This window comes from Myxocyprinus asiaticus, chromosome 38 (genome assembly GCF_019703515.2).
Source record: "Myxocyprinus asiaticus isolate MX2 ecotype Aquarium Trade chromosome 38, UBuf_Myxa_2, whole genome shotgun sequence".
In the NCBI taxonomy this organism is placed as follows: Eukaryota; Metazoa; Chordata; class Actinopteri; order Cypriniformes; family Catostomidae; genus Myxocyprinus; species Myxocyprinus asiaticus.
Genome location: NC_059381.1, coordinates 41,756,901 through 41,778,454, shown reverse-complemented (window position 1 = coordinate 41,778,454; position 21,554 = coordinate 41,756,901). Strand labels below are relative to the sequence as shown.

Below are 21,554 nucleotides of genomic sequence, written 5' to 3'. Positions count from 1 at the left end.
ATGACATCCCGGTCATTCATGAATTGGCCGCAAATTGCCGGTGCAGAATGTCTTCTCAAGGGGTTAATCAATCACTGTGTGCACTGTTCTAATCGCTTATGACCAGGAAACAATGCATGTCATTTCAACATGTTTAATTACTCATTCAAGTTCAATCTTCTTCAGTCTTGCATGTCTCTTTCAAATGAACCAGTCCAATAATAATCATATGGTATCAACTTGGTCTATTATTACATTTGAGTGTTATAAAAGTTAATTATTATGTTTAGTGTTGTTTTTTATTTGCTTTGGTTGAGCTATGATCACACTCATTACTTTTATAAATATATGAATAAAAACAACAAAAACAACAACAACACTATTAACACTTTTTTTTTTTTTTTGGAACATTTAAAAATATTACATGTTTTTAGCATAAAGAATTAAAACTTTTTATTCTTTCTTTTTTTAGGTTTAATTTTCCTTTAGTTTTGCAGGCTGTTCTCTTTCTGTGTCTGATCAGTCTGCCTGTCCTCTAATTCCTCTTTCAGTATTTGCATCATGTCAGTGAAGAGCTGCAGGCACCTATACGTTGTGACAATAAAAGACAATATTTTGCCTTAAATTGCACTTAACATTTAAATGATGAGTATATGTAATCATAATTCATTGGTGTAAACATCAAAAGAATATGTATATGTTATAAAGTACAATAACTTTTGTACTTTGCAATGTGAGATATTACTGTGCAACAGTGTAATAGTTCTGTCACAAAAACACGAAGGTTGTTTGGCAAAGGAAGATAATGTGGGCCTGTGACTCTCCATATGAAGACAGTGGCGTAGTAATAACACTGATTTAAAAGACATAAATAAACAAACAAAAAATGTGGAAAATCTAAATCACATGGAATTTATAAGAAACAATTTAACGATATCAGCAAATGACAGATAACTAGCAGATAATAACAGAACATATTCAGTGTTCTGAAAATATTTTGACCCAAAATCACCCCTTTAGACAACACCAGGGGACAAATTGATACTGAAAAAAATGCGAAAGGCATTAAAGCATTATTTGAAAAACAAATCATTTAAACACAAACTTGAGCAGTAAATTCTAACACCACCATCATTATTGATATTTTGCTAAATAAAATAGCACTTTTGTTCATTAAAGAAATGCTTACGATCAGCCCAAAAACATAACAACAGGAAATGCCATGAAGATGCACAATTTCAAATGCTTGCATTTGTCACTAAACCTGAAGGAAACCGGCACTGCCATCAAGGCTTTTTTATTGACTCACAAAATTGTCTGTTATCCTGTCTAAAGGGAATTATTAACCACGTTTAACAAGCTGTGTTTAGTGATAGCAGCAGTGAGAAGGTGCTGGAGAGAGTTACTCACTCCTTTGTGGTGTTATCCTGTTCTTCCACTTTGTGGAGATACTCCTTTATGAAGTATAATCTTCGGTCATCATCCGTCTGTATGGACGACAGTAATGAAATTGTTATGCTAAATGAAAATATTGGTAATATTGTCACTAAATATACAAAACAATGATATTTTACAGTGATGAGGACACTCAGGACATTTGAGATTTCTCACGTAAGAGCTGTCATTGGATTGAAAGTGAAAGCTGTAACAGAAATATGAGAGTGAGGTGTTCATGACGTTACAGTGTAAATATGTAAGTAATGAGTAATACTCATGAATAACATTTAATAAATATGTCGTGTGGACACTGAAATGTACACTTCATTATCTGGCTTAATGTAATTCCATTCAAACAAATGAAGAACATGGGCTTAATCAGTTCACTTATTTTGATCAGTGCTTCTCAACTTGTTTTGCTTCATGACCCAGAATTTACACTGGACATCAAAACGTGACCCAATACAATTGTTATTGTTACAAAAGTACAATCAATCAATTGATTTTTTAATATTAGCATAAACTGCATAGAGTTTGAATGGACACACATTCTTTGATGTCAAAAACAAAAGATATCGGAAGCATTTTAAAAAGTTGATATGGATATTTTATTTGCTATCATAACCATGTAAGATTATATGGTTAGTTGCATTTAGCATTGTTGTTTTTTTCCTGCTGGCCCTATCAGAAAAGAGCCAATTTTTGCTCATGACCCAGCAGTTGAGAAACACCATTTTAGATCAGTTAGTAAAAAGTGACTGTTTCAGACTGTCAGCATACACATTTTTCTATTACATTCTTCAACTTTGTCCAAATTTCAGACATTTCTTTGTGCTTTTAGAGGGCAACGTAATGGTAAAGATTTTCAGCTGAATGTAATTCTCTACTACTATTACTGTGATCAAACAGAATCATAATCATATCTTTGTATCACAGGCCTAGGAAATAATATGGCAGAGTACGAGCACACTTGACCAACTGATGAATCTCTTTCATCATTTTTAATATGTCAATGGACAGTGTGTGGGAAATGTGAAAACCTGTCACTATGTTTGGTAAAGCAGTTTTGAAGAGCGATTGATAAAGGATTACAAACTGGTTTTGTAAGGTATTTCACAGCTGATTCTTGAAAATGTATTTTGTGTTTTTTTGTGATAGTGCTTCTTTTATTATTTCCATTATTTATTTAAGAGATTACAACAATGTAGATGACAAAAAATATGCAATGTCCATGTGTAAATGTGCTAGACACTTTCTTCATGTCAGGCAGTACACTGATAAAGAGTCAAATGCTAACCTGTCTCTGAAGCAGCCGCTCGATCTTCTTTTTCTGCTGCTGGACAATGATCTCTTTTTTTTTGTCAACCGATTCCTTACGTTCACACTGAATGTCCTTCTGAATCTGCTCAGCTGCATTCTTTTTTATATCAGTAAAGATATCATGAAAATAACATCATAATTACTTAAAGCTTGTTGTTTACATTTATTTAAAACAATTCATTTCCAATGTGACGGCTGTTCATGGCTTTGTTCAAACATTCACATTTTTGTTCAGCCAAGTGTGCCAAGATTGGTGGTAGATGAACAGATTATAACTGATTGCATAATGAGGGATTGCGCTGACCCAGTTATCATGATTCACAGATTGGATTGCCCTGATAATCCCAAACACCACACTGCTGGGAAAAAAAATATTTTCCTTCAGGTAGTTTAGAGAATGATCAGAATATCTAGAGCTTCTCACAAATTTCATTCAGACATTTATGGCTCTATCCACCTTTTTCCTAAACACAGAAGTGTTCTACGATTCATAGCCTGTTTTTGTTTTTGTTTTTCCGGTCTCCAGTGTTTTCACTTGCTGCGGATAATGTGATGTTTAGTGTATTACATTTAGAAAAACTCCACCAACCTCTGTTTATCCACAATCTCCAAGGCTCATGTTAAGTGTTGGTGCCGTGGCTTTCAGTTAAAAGCGAATTAATTAGACTTGTTCAATACTCTGGACTGTCAGATAGGTCCACTTATGCAAAGGACAACATCTGGTTACTTGTGCTGTTTTTAGCTATTGTATATTACTACATTGAAGAAAATAAAAAAATAGAATAACAAACATTTAACAATGGTTCATATAAGAATTTGAAGTTGTGGAAGAGCAGTCTGATCTCATGAAAATTATGTGACTGTGACGAAATTTTTACAAAATGACATTATATGGTTCATTACATGTATCTCAGCAGTTTCGATGTGAAATGTCCACAGAGTGGCACAAAAAAGAGAGTTTAAATGTTCTCGAAAACAAATGCTCTATTGAGTTTTAAATCAACAAATCCGACCTGCCTTCCCAAAACCTTAAACCTAACCGATAGTGTCAGAAAAGCAAATGTGAGATGAAAAACACAATGGCTGAAGCAACTACGTCATTTTGTGGTGTTTCTATGACACTTTGGGTTCATGTGTGGACTCGCGTGCTCTTCAGGACTCCTACCTTGCTCCTTTACATTACGAGTGCAAAACTCAGTTGAGCTACCGCACAATTTGATCACACTTGAACAAGCTTGTAAATATAGTTGATTACATCATGCATTATAGTAAAAGTGTGAAGATGTCATAAGATAGCATTGTGTGAGGAACAGAGCGAAAAGTAAGTGTTTATGAACTGATAATCTGACGTTTTACTCGTGATTTGTGTGAAAGTGAATAAAAGTCATTGTTGTTGTAGCACCTCTATAAAGTTCATTTCTCAAGGAAACTGCCGCAATACGCACAACGAGCCGCGTAAGAATCATTTTGCAAAAATGTATGTATAGTAACATGATTCTATGAGACCAGGTTGTGAAACAGATATTACAGCCATTTCCGTGACGACCACCCCGATGATCATGTTTAGGAATCCGAAGGAGCAAATAAGGATGAAGGTGATGGTGAAGATGCAGCTGAATTCCATGCTCAGGTCATCGAGTCTCTGCTGGACGTCTGTCCAATCATCCAACTATCGCCAAAAGATATTAATGTCAGCAGTTTTGTTCGTTATCAAACTTCAGCATCTATTTAACAAGCCTGTCTAGCTCTCATCCTGCAGATCTGTTGTATCCTACTAATGAGAGGCTTGCCTAAAGTTTGACAAGGTGACACGTATCTGAAGAATAAGTTCATATCTTACTGTCGCCAAGCGGAAAAGAGTGAAAAGAGCACTGCCGATGTCTCCCCAGTTATCAGGATCTCCTGTGTCAGGGTCTCCAAAAAACAAATATCCAGCCACAGCATAAATCATCATCACCACAAACATCAATCCAATCAGAAATACTGCAGTCTTCATTGCCCTCAAGAAGGCTGCAATAAAGGCCTGCAATGAACACACACACATCTAAGCAACTGCAGACTGCACAAAGTGAGAATATCAAAGGGAGAATGAATGTATGCTGGCACTATGAGAACCTGATAAGCTCGTGTGTAAGTGTCAGGCAGCATCTTTAAGAGTCTGATGATCAGAAGGACACGTAGGACGATGACGGTCTTTGGAGACACGGCCTGAGAGAGCACATTCACGAACCAACAAATCCAGGAGACGAGCACAATGACTGCAGACAGGACGTTAGAAGCGCTTCTCCAGTATCCCCGCGGATCAGCACACACCTTCAGCACACACTCCAGCAGATAGACGGACAGAAAAAAGCCGTCGGCTATCTGTAAAAGAACCATGCAACTAAAACAAGTACATATCCTATATTGTATTGGATATCTGCGCTAACGACCTCTTACATAAAAGAACACAGGAAAATTCGTCTGAGAGGGGTCGATCACATGGACTATGAAAATACTGTCCAATACAACTGTCAGCATGTTGAAAGCATCAAACCAGCGGCTTTGAGTGATTGACGAGCTGTATTTGCAGAAATCACACTCTTTCCTGCAAGAAGAAAATGCGTAATTTGTCGTTCATTGAATTGAACAGGACTAAAGTGTTGTGAAAGCTCCTCACAGACAAATAACTTTATAAAAGAACACGTTTATTCACCTTTTGTCTTCGCCATCACATGGATGACTTTCGCTTTCACACATTTCTTCCGAGATCTCTTAAAGCGGACACAACAGGACGATTGTTTCGTGAAGAGCGTATCTAGGGGGTTGTCATGGTTACATATCGGCCAATCTCCTGAATTTTCAAGGAGCAGTGGAAAATTGTCAGCCAAAATGTCCATTAGAAATATATATGAACTATTTTATAGTACCAAATCATAGATAAAAAAATAATACCTTTATCTATTTAAAATTCATCGAAATAATCTGTTTCAGTCATTATTTGTGTTAAATTTAGCGACATGTTAACGTTATAATACTATAACAATCTCCGCGCGTTTACCACACAATCATGAGAGCGTAACGGTCAACTAGCGTGTTACGACAGTAAGTCACCGTTTGCGGATACCATACAAATAAATGGGGAGAGTCGTAAACTGACACCTACCTGTCGCAAAATTGTTAGCGTCTCCTCTAATAAAACAGCAATTTAATCGTAGTAAACTACACACATGGTTCATTCCAAAAGGATTGTTTAGTGTAAAACATGTTGAAGATTAGTGGACAGGTGGTCAATTCATGAAGTGATGAGCTGTTTCCCCACAAAAGCAGTTTATTCGGCGTACTGAATAATCTCTTCCATTAACATCCATTCAAAAAGAACGGCCTCTGTTTTCCTCGCCAGTGTACCGCCGTTATATTATGTTTTGCTAACGTTGAAGGCTCACCCTTGGTACTCTATGGACTCTTTTCACAGACTGTGATTTCCGCCTTTTTAAGCAGCGTAAATCTAGCCCCCCCCCCCCCCCCCCCCATGGTGCAAGGCTATTGCCTATGTAGAGCGTTTCAAATCAGTCACTTTATGAGGTTCCATTTTGGTTTGGATGCTGCCTACATAGACAGCAAGGCAGCTTACTAGGGTTTGGAACAGATCCTCAATGTTAATTCAATACTGCTCTTGAATCTACACAAACAGTATTGCAAGTGATCTCGCTTCAAGAATTCTGCCCACAGTACATCACTGTTTTATTAAGCATATTTTTAAATAAATTTTTGTGTGTTAGGTAAAAAAAAAAAATAAAGTGCTTTTTGTAAGCCTTTAGCCTTCAGTATGTCTATTATAACAATTATCATGTATATGATTATAAGTGTGCACTTCATCTTAGAGTAACACTGATGTGGTCTTCGTGTTAACTATTGTAAACAAATGCATCTAAACAAATAATAAAAAATAAAAAAAATCAGATACACACACATTCCATCCCTTGTTTGATATGCATTTACCATAATCATGCATATCAGGTCAAGAAAAGTAATTTTATACAGACAACTTTGAGAATGAACAAGCTGACCTAATTTTATTAAGCAACACAATGCAAAAAAAAAAAAAAAAAATGAAAATACAAAGCTTTTTTTTTTCCATAATGAAAATAAGCTTAACTTCCATCAAGATGACATTTCACTCAAATGTCATTCTCAGTTTTTAATGTATTATGTTGTGCCTTTTCAAACTTTTTTTTTTAAGGAGCTGCTACAGGGACAGTGCAACTTTATCAATAAACTTGGCCAGTCGAATGTCCTTCTTTGACAATCCTCCACAGTCATGTGTAGTCAAAGTGATCTGGACCTGAAAGACATTTAGAAAGAAAAGTAGTCACCATTAATCTCTATTATACAAGAAACAGCGATGAGAAGCAAGGCATGTGGTGGACTGCAGTGGAGTGGAAAGTGAGCTTGTCCTATCCTGCCACCACTTTCATAAAGATGTGCACATTCCTTCAGCGCAGTCGCCTACCGCACACCGTGTCATCTCCACTACAGCTTATTTCACCACGAAAACATTCACGAGCATTTTTCCTGAGTTCCCCACATTTCTCGTTGGACCTGACATGAAATGTGAGCTAGTACACTATGTTGGGTGATTGTTTGCCATGTAAATGCAATGATTTCAAAGGCCTGGTTTGTGGGGCCTCTTGGGTACTTTCAACAAAGTATTCATTTTAAACATTTGTAAAAACATTATAAACTGCTTCTCAGGGTGAGGAGAAGGTGGCTCATTGGAAGTTATTACCTTGTTATAAACATTGAACCACTCCGGGTGATGGTTCATCTTCTCGGCTTGCAGAGCCACTCGAGACATGAAGCCAAAAGCCTGAGTAAAAGAAAACAGACTGAGAACTGGAAAGTCTAATTCTCCACTATTACAAGTTCTCTGTGCCGCAGAACAACTTCCAATAATGCTTAAAATGCTGACAAGTGTATTTACTCAATTACAAAGTTAAGTCATTTTGAACGCACAAGGCTTATTAATGGTGAAAAATCACCCATTCATTTTTGAGAGGAAAACAGGACAACTTCTTTGAGGCATCAGTGTTAAAATGAAATAACATGATAACCCATGAAACTATGTTGGACCAAAGCAATGACCAAATTATAATAAGTTTTATATGAATTTCAAATAATGGTAATGATCGTATGAGTGCATTGTGTGTAGTTAGAAAGTTATTGAGTGAAGGGTCTCAATCATCATACTTCTGTTGCCATTTGTGTCCTCCAATCAAAAATCATCCACAGTTATTCCAACCAGCTACAAAGAGGAGCAAGTTAAACCCACAGCACTGGCTATTTCAGAGCAATTTCCCAACGCAATCTCAATTAAGCCTTTAAATACTTCCTTAGCTAATTAAGTCAACTGAAGCACCATTGTACACAAGCTATCTTTGCACACAAATCTGTGGGCTTGGCCAAAATTCTCTTAATCAAACAGAGGTACTCAAAAAAAAAAAAAAAAAAAAAAAAAAAAAAAAGAGGAGGAAATTACACAGAGTTTAGTGTATTGTAAGCAATTTGGGGAACTCATTCTCCAACACATGACGTAACACAATCGGCTATTTTATCAAATTAACGATCAAGGAAACCGTCCTGTTATCCATTTAAAGTGATTGACAGAATCCTGCAACTCGACTCCACTGCCAATTTAAGCGGTGAGTCTGCTTTTGCTCAACGTTCATTAAGAATATTGGCCATTATTAAAATCGCAGGGCATTTGTGTCGAAACATTTCCTATTTGTGCCCATTACAGAGCTGATCTGACAGGCAAAAAAATAAAAGTAATGGGAATATGTGGAAACAAATCAAGTTTTGAAAATTCTTGAAAAAAGACAATCAAAAACATACTGTATCGGAGCGCTCTTCTAAATCTCAACCTAATCGAATGGAGTTTGCTTTTGTAAAGTTGAAAGAGGGTGAAATCTTATGGTATGTGCACATTGCAGACACCTTCAAGACTCTTGAGCTCAGCGGACAGGAACACTACATTGGCCTGGGCGCGCTGCTTCTGACAGCCACTCACAAGAGGTCAAGGACCACCATTCTCTGGCTCTTTTGTTTACTTTGTGTCGTGCGGAGCCAATGCCTTGGCGCTCTGCCTGTAATTTGACTTGACATGTAACAGGCCCTCATCTCAAATAATCAGAACCACCGCCACGCACGTTTCTCTACATGCCACTTTAGGGGCATTTTGCGCTATTATGGCGTGATTGTCATAAAACGCTGATGAGACCGTTCTGACGTTGGAGTGGCATTCGCTGCTAGCAGCAGGCTGAAATATGGCTGTAGTTTCAAACACATGTGCCTGCTATTTACAGATCAGTTTTCTGTAGTGCAATATAGGGCTTATGGACAGCTGCTCCACCAGCCAGGGCTAAATGCAGACAGATTGGTGTACTAGGATGCTTTACAATCCCTCCAAACGTCTCCCACACAGCACGATCATCATGGAGCATCACCAAGAACTTGATGCAGTGTCAGATCAGCTTTGTACCTTCAGAGAAAATGAGCCAGATTACTGTATGTATTAATGTGAGGGACTGCTACAACAGCTGCCAACTGGCTTTTTATAATGTTCTCTGAAACGTGGCAACAAAACAACTCCAGTCTTATCTCCAGACTGGCTTTATTGTTTATGAAAACAGATGTATGTTGAAGTGCATCATATTTTTTGTGTACGGTTTAACTCTGTGATTTGGATCATTTAGATTGTAAAAAGTGTCTGACTCTCATATCACACAACAGTTAGCTCCAATAATACTCTATTTTTACTCTTAAAATGATGTTTTCTAGGTACTAACAGAGACTATTTAGCCCAAGATTGGGCACTTGTATTAAAATGAATAAGAGAAATTGGAATGCCTAAAACGGCAGATGTAAAAAAAGAAGTCTGTACCTTACAGGTAAAAAAGCCAATCACCTTTTAGATACAGACATTGACTGTCAGTTTACTCGAGAATGTGCATGTGCATTAGCTGGACCAGCCTAAAAAATCATGTTATTTAGTGTGATCGTGTGTTGTAAGATTTTACTGCTGATATGAATTATGTTCTTTGACCATAATCTTGACCAATGCTCTTTCCCCATTCAAGTTGATAGGAGCTGTACTTTTATGCCCGCTTGTATCCATATAAAATAGCTGCCCGGGAGTGTGCTCAAGGTGGCAGCCGACTGAACTGACTTGCCTTGAAAGGGACTTTGGTTCTGATCAGGCCCACATGATATTGGCTCAGGTCAACATAGTTTACCACGTTTAAATACAAGCAAAAAATGCACAACATGTCTGCTGATTTCATCTGTGCCATGGTCCTAAGTGCAAGAGAGAAAAACTATTTATTTACTACATCTATTAACGAAAGACACACTGTTGAACTGAAGCTGCACAGAACATGATTTCAAAAATCATGGTCTTCCTTCAAAACACCTCCAGCGCCCCCAAGAGCTCCATTTCTTCAATGGCTTCTGCTTTAGTTGTACACCATTGGAACGGGTCCAATAAAGGAGAGAGATTTGAGAATGTTTTGTTAAGAAGAGTCTCATGTGGAAATTAAAGAAAGAAACACCTCATCTCAGAAAGTGGAAGTTTGGGATCTTGGCACTTTGCAGATTTACTCAAGAGTTTGAAACTGCAGATTCAGTCCTAAAGCACAAGAACAAATGCCATAATCTTCACGTGTGCCGCTTGTGCCGAGATTCATTGAAACATTAAAGATAATAAATTGTCAACAGTAGTTTTGCTATATTTCAGTATTGCTTAAATTATAATCCATTTACCACAGATAAATGAGTAAATGATGAGAGAATTATCATTTTTGATTAACTATTTAAGTGTTTCATCTGGTTTCACCCTAATGAAACACTTAAATAGTTCACCCAAAAATGATAATGCCGTCTCAAACTCGTATGACTTCCTTTTTTCTGTGGAACACAAACGAAGATATTTTAATGGAGATATGAGGTGAATATATCAATACAATGCAAGAAAATGGTGACCAAAACTTGCACACTCGAAAAAGGAAATAAAGGAAGCATAAAGGTAATTCATACAACTCCAGTGGTTTAATCTATGTCCTCTGAAGAGATACGATCAGCTTTGTGTGAGAAATGAACCAAAATATAACTTCTTTTTCACTATACACCTTGACATCTGCGGTCTTCTTGACGCAATCGTGATTTGAAGCTCGATTACACTTCCTAGCACTTGATGCATATGCAGAGCGCTGAACACGCTCCTGAAGACATGGATTAAACCACTGGAGTCGTATGAATTACCTTTATGCCCTTTTTGGAGCTTGAAAGTATTGGACCCAATGGACTTGCATTGAATGAATATCTATTGCACATCACTAACACCATTAAAATATCTTTGTTTGAGTTTCACAGAAGAAAAACAGTCATATGAGTTTAGGGTGAGAAATGGTGAGAGAATTATAATTTTTGGGGGAACTATTCCTGTAAGTCATAATATTGACTGCATTCTTTCATGTAACATGTTGTTTCAGAATTCCTGTTAAAACAGTTCCAAATCTAATTTCAGATTGGATGAGCCACTGTAAAATGATGATAAACACACACCTGTGACTACATATATGGAAAGTTGCAAAACAGTAAAGAGTTACTATATTATTGCACTATATTACTTCCAGAATTTTTATAGGGATTCATATTATTCATAAATATAATTAATAATCTAATATTTTATCATATTGCTGTTGCTGGGTTTTAAACAAGCAATAAACCACAAGAGGCTTATTTTGATAAGGTGTTTTATCGTGCATTACATTGATAGTACTCCGTTTTGCGTCATGCCTAAAACATTATAGTCCCACTTTATATAAGGTGCCTTTAACTACTATATACTTACATTAAAACATTAAGCATTTGATACAAATGTACTTATTGTGTACATGCTAGGGCTATCAATTTAACGTGCTAAAGTTCAGCTCAATCGACAGCGTTTGTGGCATAATATTGATTACCAAAAAAAATTAATTTCGACTCGTCCCTCCTCTTCTTTAAATGTGTGTTCCAGTGAGATGCAAATGGAAGTCAATGAGGTCAATCTGTAAACATTAAAATACTCAATGTTTCAAAAGTATAGACACAAGACATAAACAATATGTGTGTTAACATGATTTTACTGTGATAAAATCATTTACTAACTGCATCTGTGTGAAGTTAGAGCCAATTTTACAACTTGATGTAATGTCAACAAACCCTAAAACGATTGTAAAACTGATGATTTAAACAACTTTACAGCTGAAATAATACACAAGTTTTATCACAAGAATTAATGTAAGTGATTTTATCAAATTAAAAGCTTCTTATTTCTGTCTTTAAACACTCCAGAAATTGACCCCATTCACTTCCATTGTAAGTGCTTCACTGTAACCTTGATATCTGATTTTTTTTTTTTTTTTAAAGAAAAGGAGGGATGAGTCGAAATTATTTTTTTGTGGTAATCAACTTTATGCCACAAATGCTGTCGACTGATCTTAACTTGTATTGAACCTGGAATATTCCTTTAATTTAGAGCAATTCATTATAAAATTTGTATAAAATAAATAAATAATAAATCATGCCCCCTGACTGTATATGTAAATTCTGTTTTTAGGAATTATCTCCTACTATCAGAGCAATTCAAGCCTTGATGTACTCGATTAACAGCCGTAGAGCATACATGTTGTTCTGTGAAAGTCTCACAAGATTCACATTTGCTGCCGTGGTTTGGGCCCGGGTGGAGATGGGGGTAGCTTTAGGGGTTAGGAGAAGGATCAACAGTGTGATTGCATGTAGGTACCTGCACTTTAAATGTAAGTACAATTTAAAAAACACATATACACAAAACCAAATGCTATCAAATGCTTATTTTTTATTGTAAGTATATAGTAGTTAAAGACACTAAATATAAATTGGCTCTAACATTTCTTACCTGTGGTAAAACCACTCGAACACATCACCTCCTGGGGCTTATTGCTTTTATTTACAAGTGTGGGGGGGGAGGGGGGGGGGGGTTGGCATCAACTGCAGCAATAAATGCTTCTTTAGCAGAATATTATTTCTTTGTATGCATGTAAGCAAGACGATTGCTTGGCTAAGCCAAATAATTTCTGGTGCTGGTCATCCTTCATGTCGAGGAGTTTTTGTGCTATTATTTTGGAGGAAAAACTTAGTTCCACTAAAGGGCCATCAGAGTCTGGATTTCCAAAGTGATAACTCCATCTTAAAACTCTAAATTGTTTTTTTTTTTTTTTTATCTGATGTCTTTAGATGAGTCAATTTAGAGATTACATACATGGAAATCATTGTACATGTCACTCTCAATCTATGTGCTACCTAAAGTGCATAAAATCCAGCACAAGAGAAACATTGAAAATGGCTGATATATGTGCAAATGGAAAAATATGAGTCACTATTACAAGGAGAGGCAAACAAAGTGAAGAACAGAGATCATGAAACAGCAACATACAGACAGACGGGACAGTTAGTGGTTTTCAAAGGCAGATGAAACATTTGAACCAATTTGATTGTTTGTAAAAGAAATCATTTTGATCAAAACTTCAATTACTGCCAAGAGCGGCTCTGTTCTCGCTCACGGTTATACAGACTGACATGAGAGAGCGAGTTTAGGGGGATGGGAGTTTCAAGAGAGAAAATGAGCCAGGCGAAGTGAGGCCTCACACTTCAAATACAAAGATGTCTAAAAAGATGGATGGAGGACACTGCTAACTAAATCAGCTAATATCTGGATCAGCGTCCATGCACTATTCTGTTGAAGAAGCCTACTTTATATATTGATCTTGTGAAATTGAAGTACAAACAAGCAATCTCTGTCAAGAGCCTCAATGTGCTTTTCCACATATATCTGCATTTTCATTTCATGCACTTCTACTGCATTTAACAACAACAAAATACATCTTTTATCTTTTGAATACTGTTTTGGACAAACAGTGCCAGGAAAACATGCTTCTTAACAAGGGTTTGAGAAAATGTGGTTTGACTTCCACCTGCAACTAATAAAGGCAGGAAAACTTGAATTTGGGCAACAGAGCCAGCTGTGTCGCACTGTAAAAGACATTTTGAACACAAAAAACAGCATTAACTCGAGGCCTTTGTGAAAAATCTTGAACAAGTAGAAAGCAGAAAGAGCTCTGCAGATCACATACAAAAGTTTTATTTGCTAATGAAGAAATGAAGTGTTGTTTTCTGCAGAGACCAACAGAACTAGTCACACATCACAGATTGATTATTTAGGTGTGTGTGAAGGTGAACCTGGTTGAAGGTTTTGAAGTGCAGCTCCTTGTAGAGAGCGTCCCGGTCCTCTACTTCCACCCAGCCCGTGGCCTTGAGCTCCATGAGGAACTTATCTCTCTCGGCCGGAGCGAGCCAGTCTGAGGCCTGAGCACATGAACAACACCTGATGTTACACTACTGCAAGATTTCATCTATAACACTCATGCACTGTACTGTGTGTGCAAGTCATCTGTGATAATGATGAATATTCTTATGTATTCAGGATTCAGCCTTGCCTCATCTGTTTAAACTCTTGAACAACCAAACATTACTTTGGATTAGTTCCTAAATGCATTAACTACATCAATTATATAAAACTGATGTAAAAAAACAAAACAAAACACCTTATATGTCCTCTTCACATGAAAAGTTCTCTAATGTTGTTCTCTCAACAATCGTGTCTTATTCACAACAATTATAAACCTCATGTATTCAACCTTTATTAATGAAAATTAAAATCTACTAAATTAATTATACAAAACACAATCTATAGTGTCTTAAGCAATATTTTGTAAAAGGGACACTCATAAAAGGGATAACATATATGAGACAACAGCAGAGATCATATCTAAAAGATATTTATATTGACTTTTTCAGTCTGCGATTTTCTGAAGAAAAGAGTAAATGAGAATATTACCTGCAAATGAAACCAGAAAATGCTGACTGTCAACATCAGGAGATTAATATTAAACGAGTAGATGTTGTATTTAAAACTATTTTATATGAGATTTACCATTTTTGCAACCCTGTTACCAAAACTTGGTACACATCTTCAGTTTTAACCCGATTTGTGTGATTTTGTCATTTACTAGCAACAATAGAAAAAAATACAAAAATGTAGCTCACACATTTGACCCTATCCTAAAATGAACTGAAATTAAGTGATCACTCAGTAAGCAAAAGGCTACCAATGTAACGTTTCAGAATGTTTATAACAAAAATCAGTCGAAAATGTATGAAATTGTTATGCACAAATGTGTATGTTTAACACTGCAGCTTGGTTTGTTATTTAAATCTGCTTTTAATTGGTCACAGACTACAGTCTCTTTGCGCCATCTGTTGGATGAACATTGTTATAAAAGTTTCAAGTTAATGAAACCTGTTTCACTGTAAAATAACATTTTGTATTGTTCCAACTGAATACAAACTACATACAAAGCCATCTGAATTACACTGATTCAAAGCAGCGCAGTGTTTGCTTGTGGATAATGATCTTGCTAAAAATGCTTGAACTTTGCAGATTTGAATTAGATTTGTATGATTAGATTTGTGTGATTAGACATGGATGGATGGATGGATGGATGGATGGATGGAAAAAGAAAGACAGATGATGGATGGATGGATGGAAAAAGAAAGACTGATGATAGATGAATGGATGGATGGATGTATGGATAGATAGAAAAAAGACAAATGATGGATAGATGGATGATGATGGATGGATGAAAAAAGACTGATGAAAGAAAGAAAGAAAGAAAGAAAGAAAGAAGACTGATGTTGGATTGATGGATGGATGGATGGAAAAAAGACTGATGTAAGAAAGAAAGAAAGAAGACTGATGTTGGATTGATGGATGGATGAATGGATGGAAAAAAGACTGATGTAAGAAAGAAAGAAAGAAAGAAAGAAGACTGACGATGGATGGATGGATGGATGGACAGAAAAAGAAAGACTGATGGATGAATGTTGAATAATGGATGGATGGATGGATGGAAAAAGACTGATGATGGATGGATGATGGAAAAAACTGATGATAGATGGACACAGACAGACAAACAGACAGACAGACAGATAGAAAAAAGACTGATGATGGATGGATGGATAGAAGACTGAAGAAAGATAGATAGACAGACAGACAGATAGACAGATAGATAGACAGACTGAGATAGAAAGAAAGAAAGAAAGAAAGAAAGAAAGAAAAAGACTGATGATGGATGGATGGATGGATGGATGGAAAAAAGACTGATGATGGATGGACGGACAGGCAGACAGACAGACAGACAGATATTGTATAGGCGACACTGCTCTTGAGAGTTAACATCCACTAGATAGCACTCGAATTCAGTTCGTCGTGATTTTGAGTAGCCTACAGATAATACAAGCACTATTACACTTACTATAGCATTCAAACAATCACTATTCTTCCAACGTGACGCGAAAAACAAAGTGCGCCACTACTGTACAGAGCCCTTTTACCAACATAACCAATACGTCCCATATACATTCTATGGGCGGTACACTGGCGAGAAGACAAGAGGTCGTTCTTTTTGAACAGATGTCTATGGAGCAGATGCTTCGCGACGCTGAATAAACTGCTTTTGTGAGGAAACAGCTCATCACTTCATGAATTGACCACCTGTCCAATAATCTTCAACATTTTTTACACTAAAAAATCCTTTTGGAATTAACCATGTGTGGAGTTTACTACGATTAAATTGCTGTTTTATTAGAGAAGACGCTGACAATTTCGCGACAGGTAGGTGTCAGTTTACGACTCTCCCCATTTATATGTATGGTATCCGCAAACGGTGACTTACTGTCGTAACACGCTAGCTGACCGTTACGTTCTCTTCTTTTTAAGATTGTTTATTTTGGTAGAGGATCTCTGGTAGTGTATTATCATGAAGCGTTCCAGTCTGGCAGCGTCGCGTCGTACCGCTCGCTTAAAAAAAAAGTCTCTGATTGGTCGACTGTCTGCCAACGTCAGCGGCAATCACATCCCTGAAAGACATTCTGGCTCATTTATATGAAACAAACGAACGTGTCTTACCATTTGACCTGTGCGGTTGTGTGCAGACAGATTACAGCAGGTTAGTTTAGTTCCAGCACTCGACCATTGACGGACTGAACACAAAGTAAATATTAACCAGCTCATCGCCCCAGCAGCGCGTTTCCTCACAAACTCTGTGGGGTTGCCCCAAAGATTGCCTGATGGAAAAAGCATACAAAATATCACGAGAGCACGTTAAAGAACCTACTTTTTATTGTTTAAAAATGACAAATAAATACAAAATAATAGACTGTGTTCAGAATGGAATACTAAAGCATGGCTTACTGCACAATATACACTGCCTTTTTTATATAGTATGTGAAACAGTACGCAGTATGGAACGATAAACGGTTTACTCTGCTACATTGTCACATGATTTAACTAGTCACACATTAACAATTATTTTCTCAAAAATAATATTTTGCTGTGACATCCAGTTAATATTATTTTCGAGATATTATTTTATATCTATATCTTAACTCATAGCAGTCCAGTCAAATAAAGAGTTAAAAAATAGAGATGTTAAAAATCGCAGCTATTTTACTCCCTGTTCATATACGTGGAGCAAGCTTAGTATTCCCTGGAAGTACGCAGTCTGAAGTTTTACAAAAACACACAAACAGATTTCTTTTTTTTTTTTCTTCTTCTTTTTTTTTACATATGTGTAGTACAATAGAGCATTCATTCCCATCCAGGGGTACACCAAAATAATTTTACTTTGCTATGTTGAACCTGTCAAAATGTATGGCTTATAATAAAAATAATAAGGATTAGGGATGGGTAAAAATATCGATTTTCCAATTAATCATGCTCTTTATTTGAACAATCCCGATATCAATATTTTCCTCTATGCAAAGTTTGGCACAGAGATCTATTATGAAGGTAAATCTGTTGCAAAACTCGAGAGCTTGTAGAGTTGAAGTTGAGAACTTGTACAATAAATATTTGTACTTGTACGATTAAATTTACACCCACAGCACCGATGTGAAAACTTGTCAAATAAAAATCTGAAGTTGAATGCTGCAATCTGTACTCACAGACAATAATCCAAAACCTGTTTTGAATTCAAAGTTGCAGACAAATAGTCACAAATGTGTAAAATTACATTCATATAAATACAACGACAGACACAAACTTGTATTACATATTTACTTTTGTACTTTAATTCACTTTCACAGTACAACCACAAATCAGCAGTTATAACCTCTCAAATCTGCCACTGCAACTTTAAATCTTCCCACCTTTACTTTTGCAACAACTTTTGCGAAAAATCTGTAGCAAAACAAATTTGTGCACTTGTAAATCAAGATGTGAGAGAACACAATACCAGCGCTGGGCGGGGGCAGGCCCAATGAAGTTGTGATCAATTACAGGAGCTAGAACAACTGATGCTGGACCAATCAAAATGGATCATAGTACTTAATTGAAAGCTATCTACTTTATATAGAATTCAGTGTAAGTTTTAATGAATCTATTTTCCAGCTGCACCTTAATTAGAGATATAGAAATTTGCATTTTCTAATGTTTTTAGTATTCACTCAATTCCCTTATTTAGAGGTCAATATGTGATTTAAATTAAAGTGCACATGACCATGGTAATATCAAATAATCATGATTAACAGGTCGAGTAACAGGGCGCAGAAATCACGCCCCATGTATCCTTCCAAACTGTGTCAACAAACGTCTGCACTGGCGGGAAAAGCTTACTCAGTGGCAGAACAAGCTGAATCAGCACTCCACGCAATGGCAGTGCTCCAGGTATTTCAAGCCAAGCTCCTCAAGCAAATGGACGAGCACGGCTTCGATCCAGAGACATTCAAAGTGCTCCGCACCGCTACAGACTTAGCGCTGAATACCACGAAAGTCACTGCGCAAGCCACCGGCAAGTCCATGGGCAACCTGGCAGTTCTGGATTAACATATATGGCTGACTCTCACAGAAATGAGTGATAAGGAAAAAGATACTCTTTTGGATGCTCCAGTGTCTCCAGCTGGCCTCTTTGGCAGCTCTGTGAATAAGTTTGCTGAGCGTTACGTCGCAGCAGTCACAGGCTATGAGACACTTTATGCCTAGACAAAGTATATCACAGCTGGTTTGCCCTTGCTCTGTTTCGAGCCAGCACCCGTCTAAAAGCCCCATACCTGCTGACTCACCAGCACCTGCATATCAGCACGCGCAGCAGAAGTGCTAGTGACGGGCACAACCCTTTGAAGCGGAAAGCAGAGCCCGCGGTTCCCTCTGGGTCTGCTCCAAAAAAGACTCGATTGGAGACACAAAACACTGTTCCCCATTTCTCCACTACTGGTTGTCAGGAAAGGAATATTGTTGTTCACAATATTGTTCAAAATGTTGTTTCTGTGTCTTGCATTCAAATAAATTAAATAAAAATGCAATAAGTGCAAAAAAGAATACAGCACTCATTGCAAATGCACAAGATGCTCACACATTCTCAAAAAAGAGCCCTTTTCCTCTTCAAAGCACACACATTATGTGCAACCACTTCCCTATAGTGAGCGTCACATCATATCATACAGTGAGCAAACCAAATTGCCCTCTGTCCCATTATGCGGACACGTGGCGAGCCCTAACGGGTATTTCAGAATGGGTGCAAAAAATTATTGAACATGGTTATATGATCCAATTTGCACGCCGGCCACCCCGTTTCAATGGCGTTGTCTTCCACGGTTTCACCCGAGGACGCACCAGTGTTACAAGCCGAAATGCACAGTCTCATCGTGAAAAATGCAATAGAGATTGTGCCAAGTTGTCAAACACAAAAGGGTTTTACAGCCGTTATTTTCTTGTTCCAAAGAAAGACGGCGGACTTCGGCCAATCCTGGATCTGAGACATTTAAATCACGCACTCATAAAGTGCCCATTCAAAATGATTACTCAGAAACTAATCTTATCGCACACGACTGGTTTGCGTTGATAGATCTGAAGGATGCATACTTTCATATCCAAATTGTACAACATCACAGGATGTTTTTGAGATTCGCGTTCGAGGGAACAGCATATCAATTCAAAGTCCTGCTCCTCAGACTGTCTCTGGCTCCTCGCACATTCACGAAGTGCATCGATGTGGTTCTCGCCTCTCTGAGATTGAGGGGCGTACACATCTTTAAATACCTCGACGATTGGTGGTTACTGGCGCAATCATAGGCTCTGTTATGCCAGCACAGAGACTTACTGCTTCAGCATCTAAACAGCTCGGGCCTCAGTGTAAACTGGGCGAAGAGCACGCTCTCCCCCAGCCAAAGATATCTCCTTTTTGGGAGTCCGCCTCGACTCCACAAGCGGGACCGCGCACTTTCGTGCCCGACTTTCGGCACCTGGACAGGTGCCGGGAGGGCGTGGCACATCAACCGCCTAGAGCTATCGGCTGTATTTCTAGCCTTAAAGGCTTTTCAGTCAGAAATAGCGAGCTGTCATGTCCTGGTTCACTCAGACAACATGACAGATCTACTGTCACGCCAAGGGGTGATGCCGGGTGAATGGAGAATTCATCCTCAAACTGTATTGAGGATTTGGGAAATATTCGGCAAAGCAGAAATTGATCTATTTGCCTCAGTGGAGAATGCCCACTGTCCCCTCTGGTACTCGAAGTCCCAAGTCCTGCTGGGAATGGACGCAATGGCAAACAAATGGCCGGCTAAACGGAAATATGCGTTTCCCCCGGTATGCCTGATTCACTCTATTATATGCAAAGTCCGAGAGGACAAGGAAACGGTTCTATTAGTTGCACCGAAATGGCCCAACCAGCCATGGTTTCCGGAAATTAGGGAGATGATGTACAGCTCGCCATGGGAAATACCGCTGAGGAGGGATCTCCTCTCTCAGGCGCAAGGCACAATCTGGCATCCCCAGCCCCAGCTGTGGAACCTGCGTGTGTGGCCCCTGAACGGGGCGCACTACATGCGCCAGAACTGATGCGTTCAGTTATGAACACCATTTTACAGGCCAGAGCGCCATCCACGAGACACCTCTATGCGCTAAAATGGAAGGTGTTCACTAATTGGTGTCTCTTACATGCCAAGGATCCAGTAAACTGCCCCATACATGAAATTCTAATATTTCTTCAAGAGCAATTAGACGCAGGACTCACCCCATCAGCGCTCAAAGTGTATGTGGCAACTATATCTGCGTATCACGCACATGAAGCCGGCACCTCTATAGGCAAGCATGATTTAATCATAAAGTTCCTTAAGGGAGCAAGGCAATTAACCCCAACTCTGCCGGCTACAGTCCCGACTTGGGACATAACTTTAGTCCTAAAAGTTCTCGCAGAGCCCCCCTTCGAGCCTTTGGACTCTGTTGATTTGCGCATGCTCTCCGTTAAGACCGCATTACTGCTGGCTCTGGCCTCAGTAAAATGGGTAGGTGACCTGCATGCACTATCAGTCGACAATTCATGTCTGGAATTTGGCCCTGGTCTTTCAAGAGCCACTGTCAAACCCAGGAAAGGCTATGTACCCAAGGTCCTAACCATGTCCTTCAAAGCGCAGGTGGTTCACCTTCAGGCCTTCTTCCCTCCTCCATTTTATTCGGACGATGAACAATCATTGCATTTGTTATGCCCTGTGCGGGCACTACATGCATACGTTGAGCGTACTTGCCAGTTCAGACTGTCTGATCAGACTGTGGCGCCATGTTTCCTCTCTGGGAAGTTATGTTGTGTAGTGCGGCGTGATGGGATTCTGTTCCCCATATGTGTTAATACGCAATGTTGAGT

General features: G+C 38.2%; 2 protein-coding genes across 2 annotated transcripts; both read right to left on the bottom strand.

Moving 5' to 3' along the window:
- Positions 1-227: 227 nt before the first annotated feature.
- On the bottom strand, positions 228-5,733 carry LOC127429146 (cation channel sperm-associated protein 3-like). The gene is made up of 8 exons (XM_051678007.1): positions 5,432-5,733; positions 5,176-5,323; positions 4,852-5,100; positions 4,577-4,759; positions 4,265-4,405; positions 2,714-2,833; positions 1,390-1,466; positions 228-564 (listed from the first exon to the last, which is right to left on the bottom strand). Exons 1-8 carry the CDS (start codon positions 5,473-5,475, stop codon positions 465-467), a joined length of 1,062 nt encoding a protein of 353 aa, XP_051533967.1. The 5' UTR covers positions 5,476-5,733; the 3' UTR covers positions 228-464.
- Positions 5,734-6,764: 1,031 nt separating this feature from the next.
- Positions 6,765-16,980, bottom strand: LOC127429169 (pterin-4-alpha-carbinolamine dehydratase 2-like). The gene is made up of 4 exons (XM_051678041.1): positions 16,823-16,980; positions 14,035-14,160; positions 7,505-7,585; positions 6,765-7,060 (listed from the first exon to the last, which is right to left on the bottom strand). Exons 1-4 carry the CDS (start codon positions 16,925-16,927, stop codon positions 6,965-6,967), a joined length of 408 nt encoding a protein of 135 aa, XP_051534001.1. The 5' UTR covers positions 16,928-16,980; the 3' UTR covers positions 6,765-6,964.
- Positions 16,981-21,554: the final 4,574 nt, after the last annotated feature.

Coding starts and splice junctions, on each gene's coding strand:
- LOC127429146 (XM_051678007.1), bottom strand. CDS start 5,475: ATGTGTGAAAGCGAAAGTCATCCATGTGATGGCGAAGACAAAAG. Junction 4,406..4,576: donor CTCTTTTCCGCTTGGCGACA/GTAAGATATGAA, acceptor TTTTGGCGATAG/TTGGATGATTGGACAGACGT. Junction 565..1,389: donor CAGGATAACACCACAAAGGA/GTGAGTAACTCT, acceptor CACAACGTATAG/GTGCCTGCAGCTCTTCACTG.
- LOC127429169 (XM_051678041.1), bottom strand. CDS start 16,927: ATGAGCTGGTTAATATTTACTTTGTGTTCAGTCCGTCAATGGTCGAGT. Junction 14,161..16,822: donor ACAACCGCACAGGTCAAATG/GTAAGACACGTT, acceptor TCATGTGCTCAG/GCCTCAGACTGGCTCGCTCC. Junction 7,586..14,034: donor ACTTCAAAACCTTCAACCAG/GTTCACCTTCAC, acceptor TCTTTTACTCAG/GCTTTTGGCTTCATGTCTCG.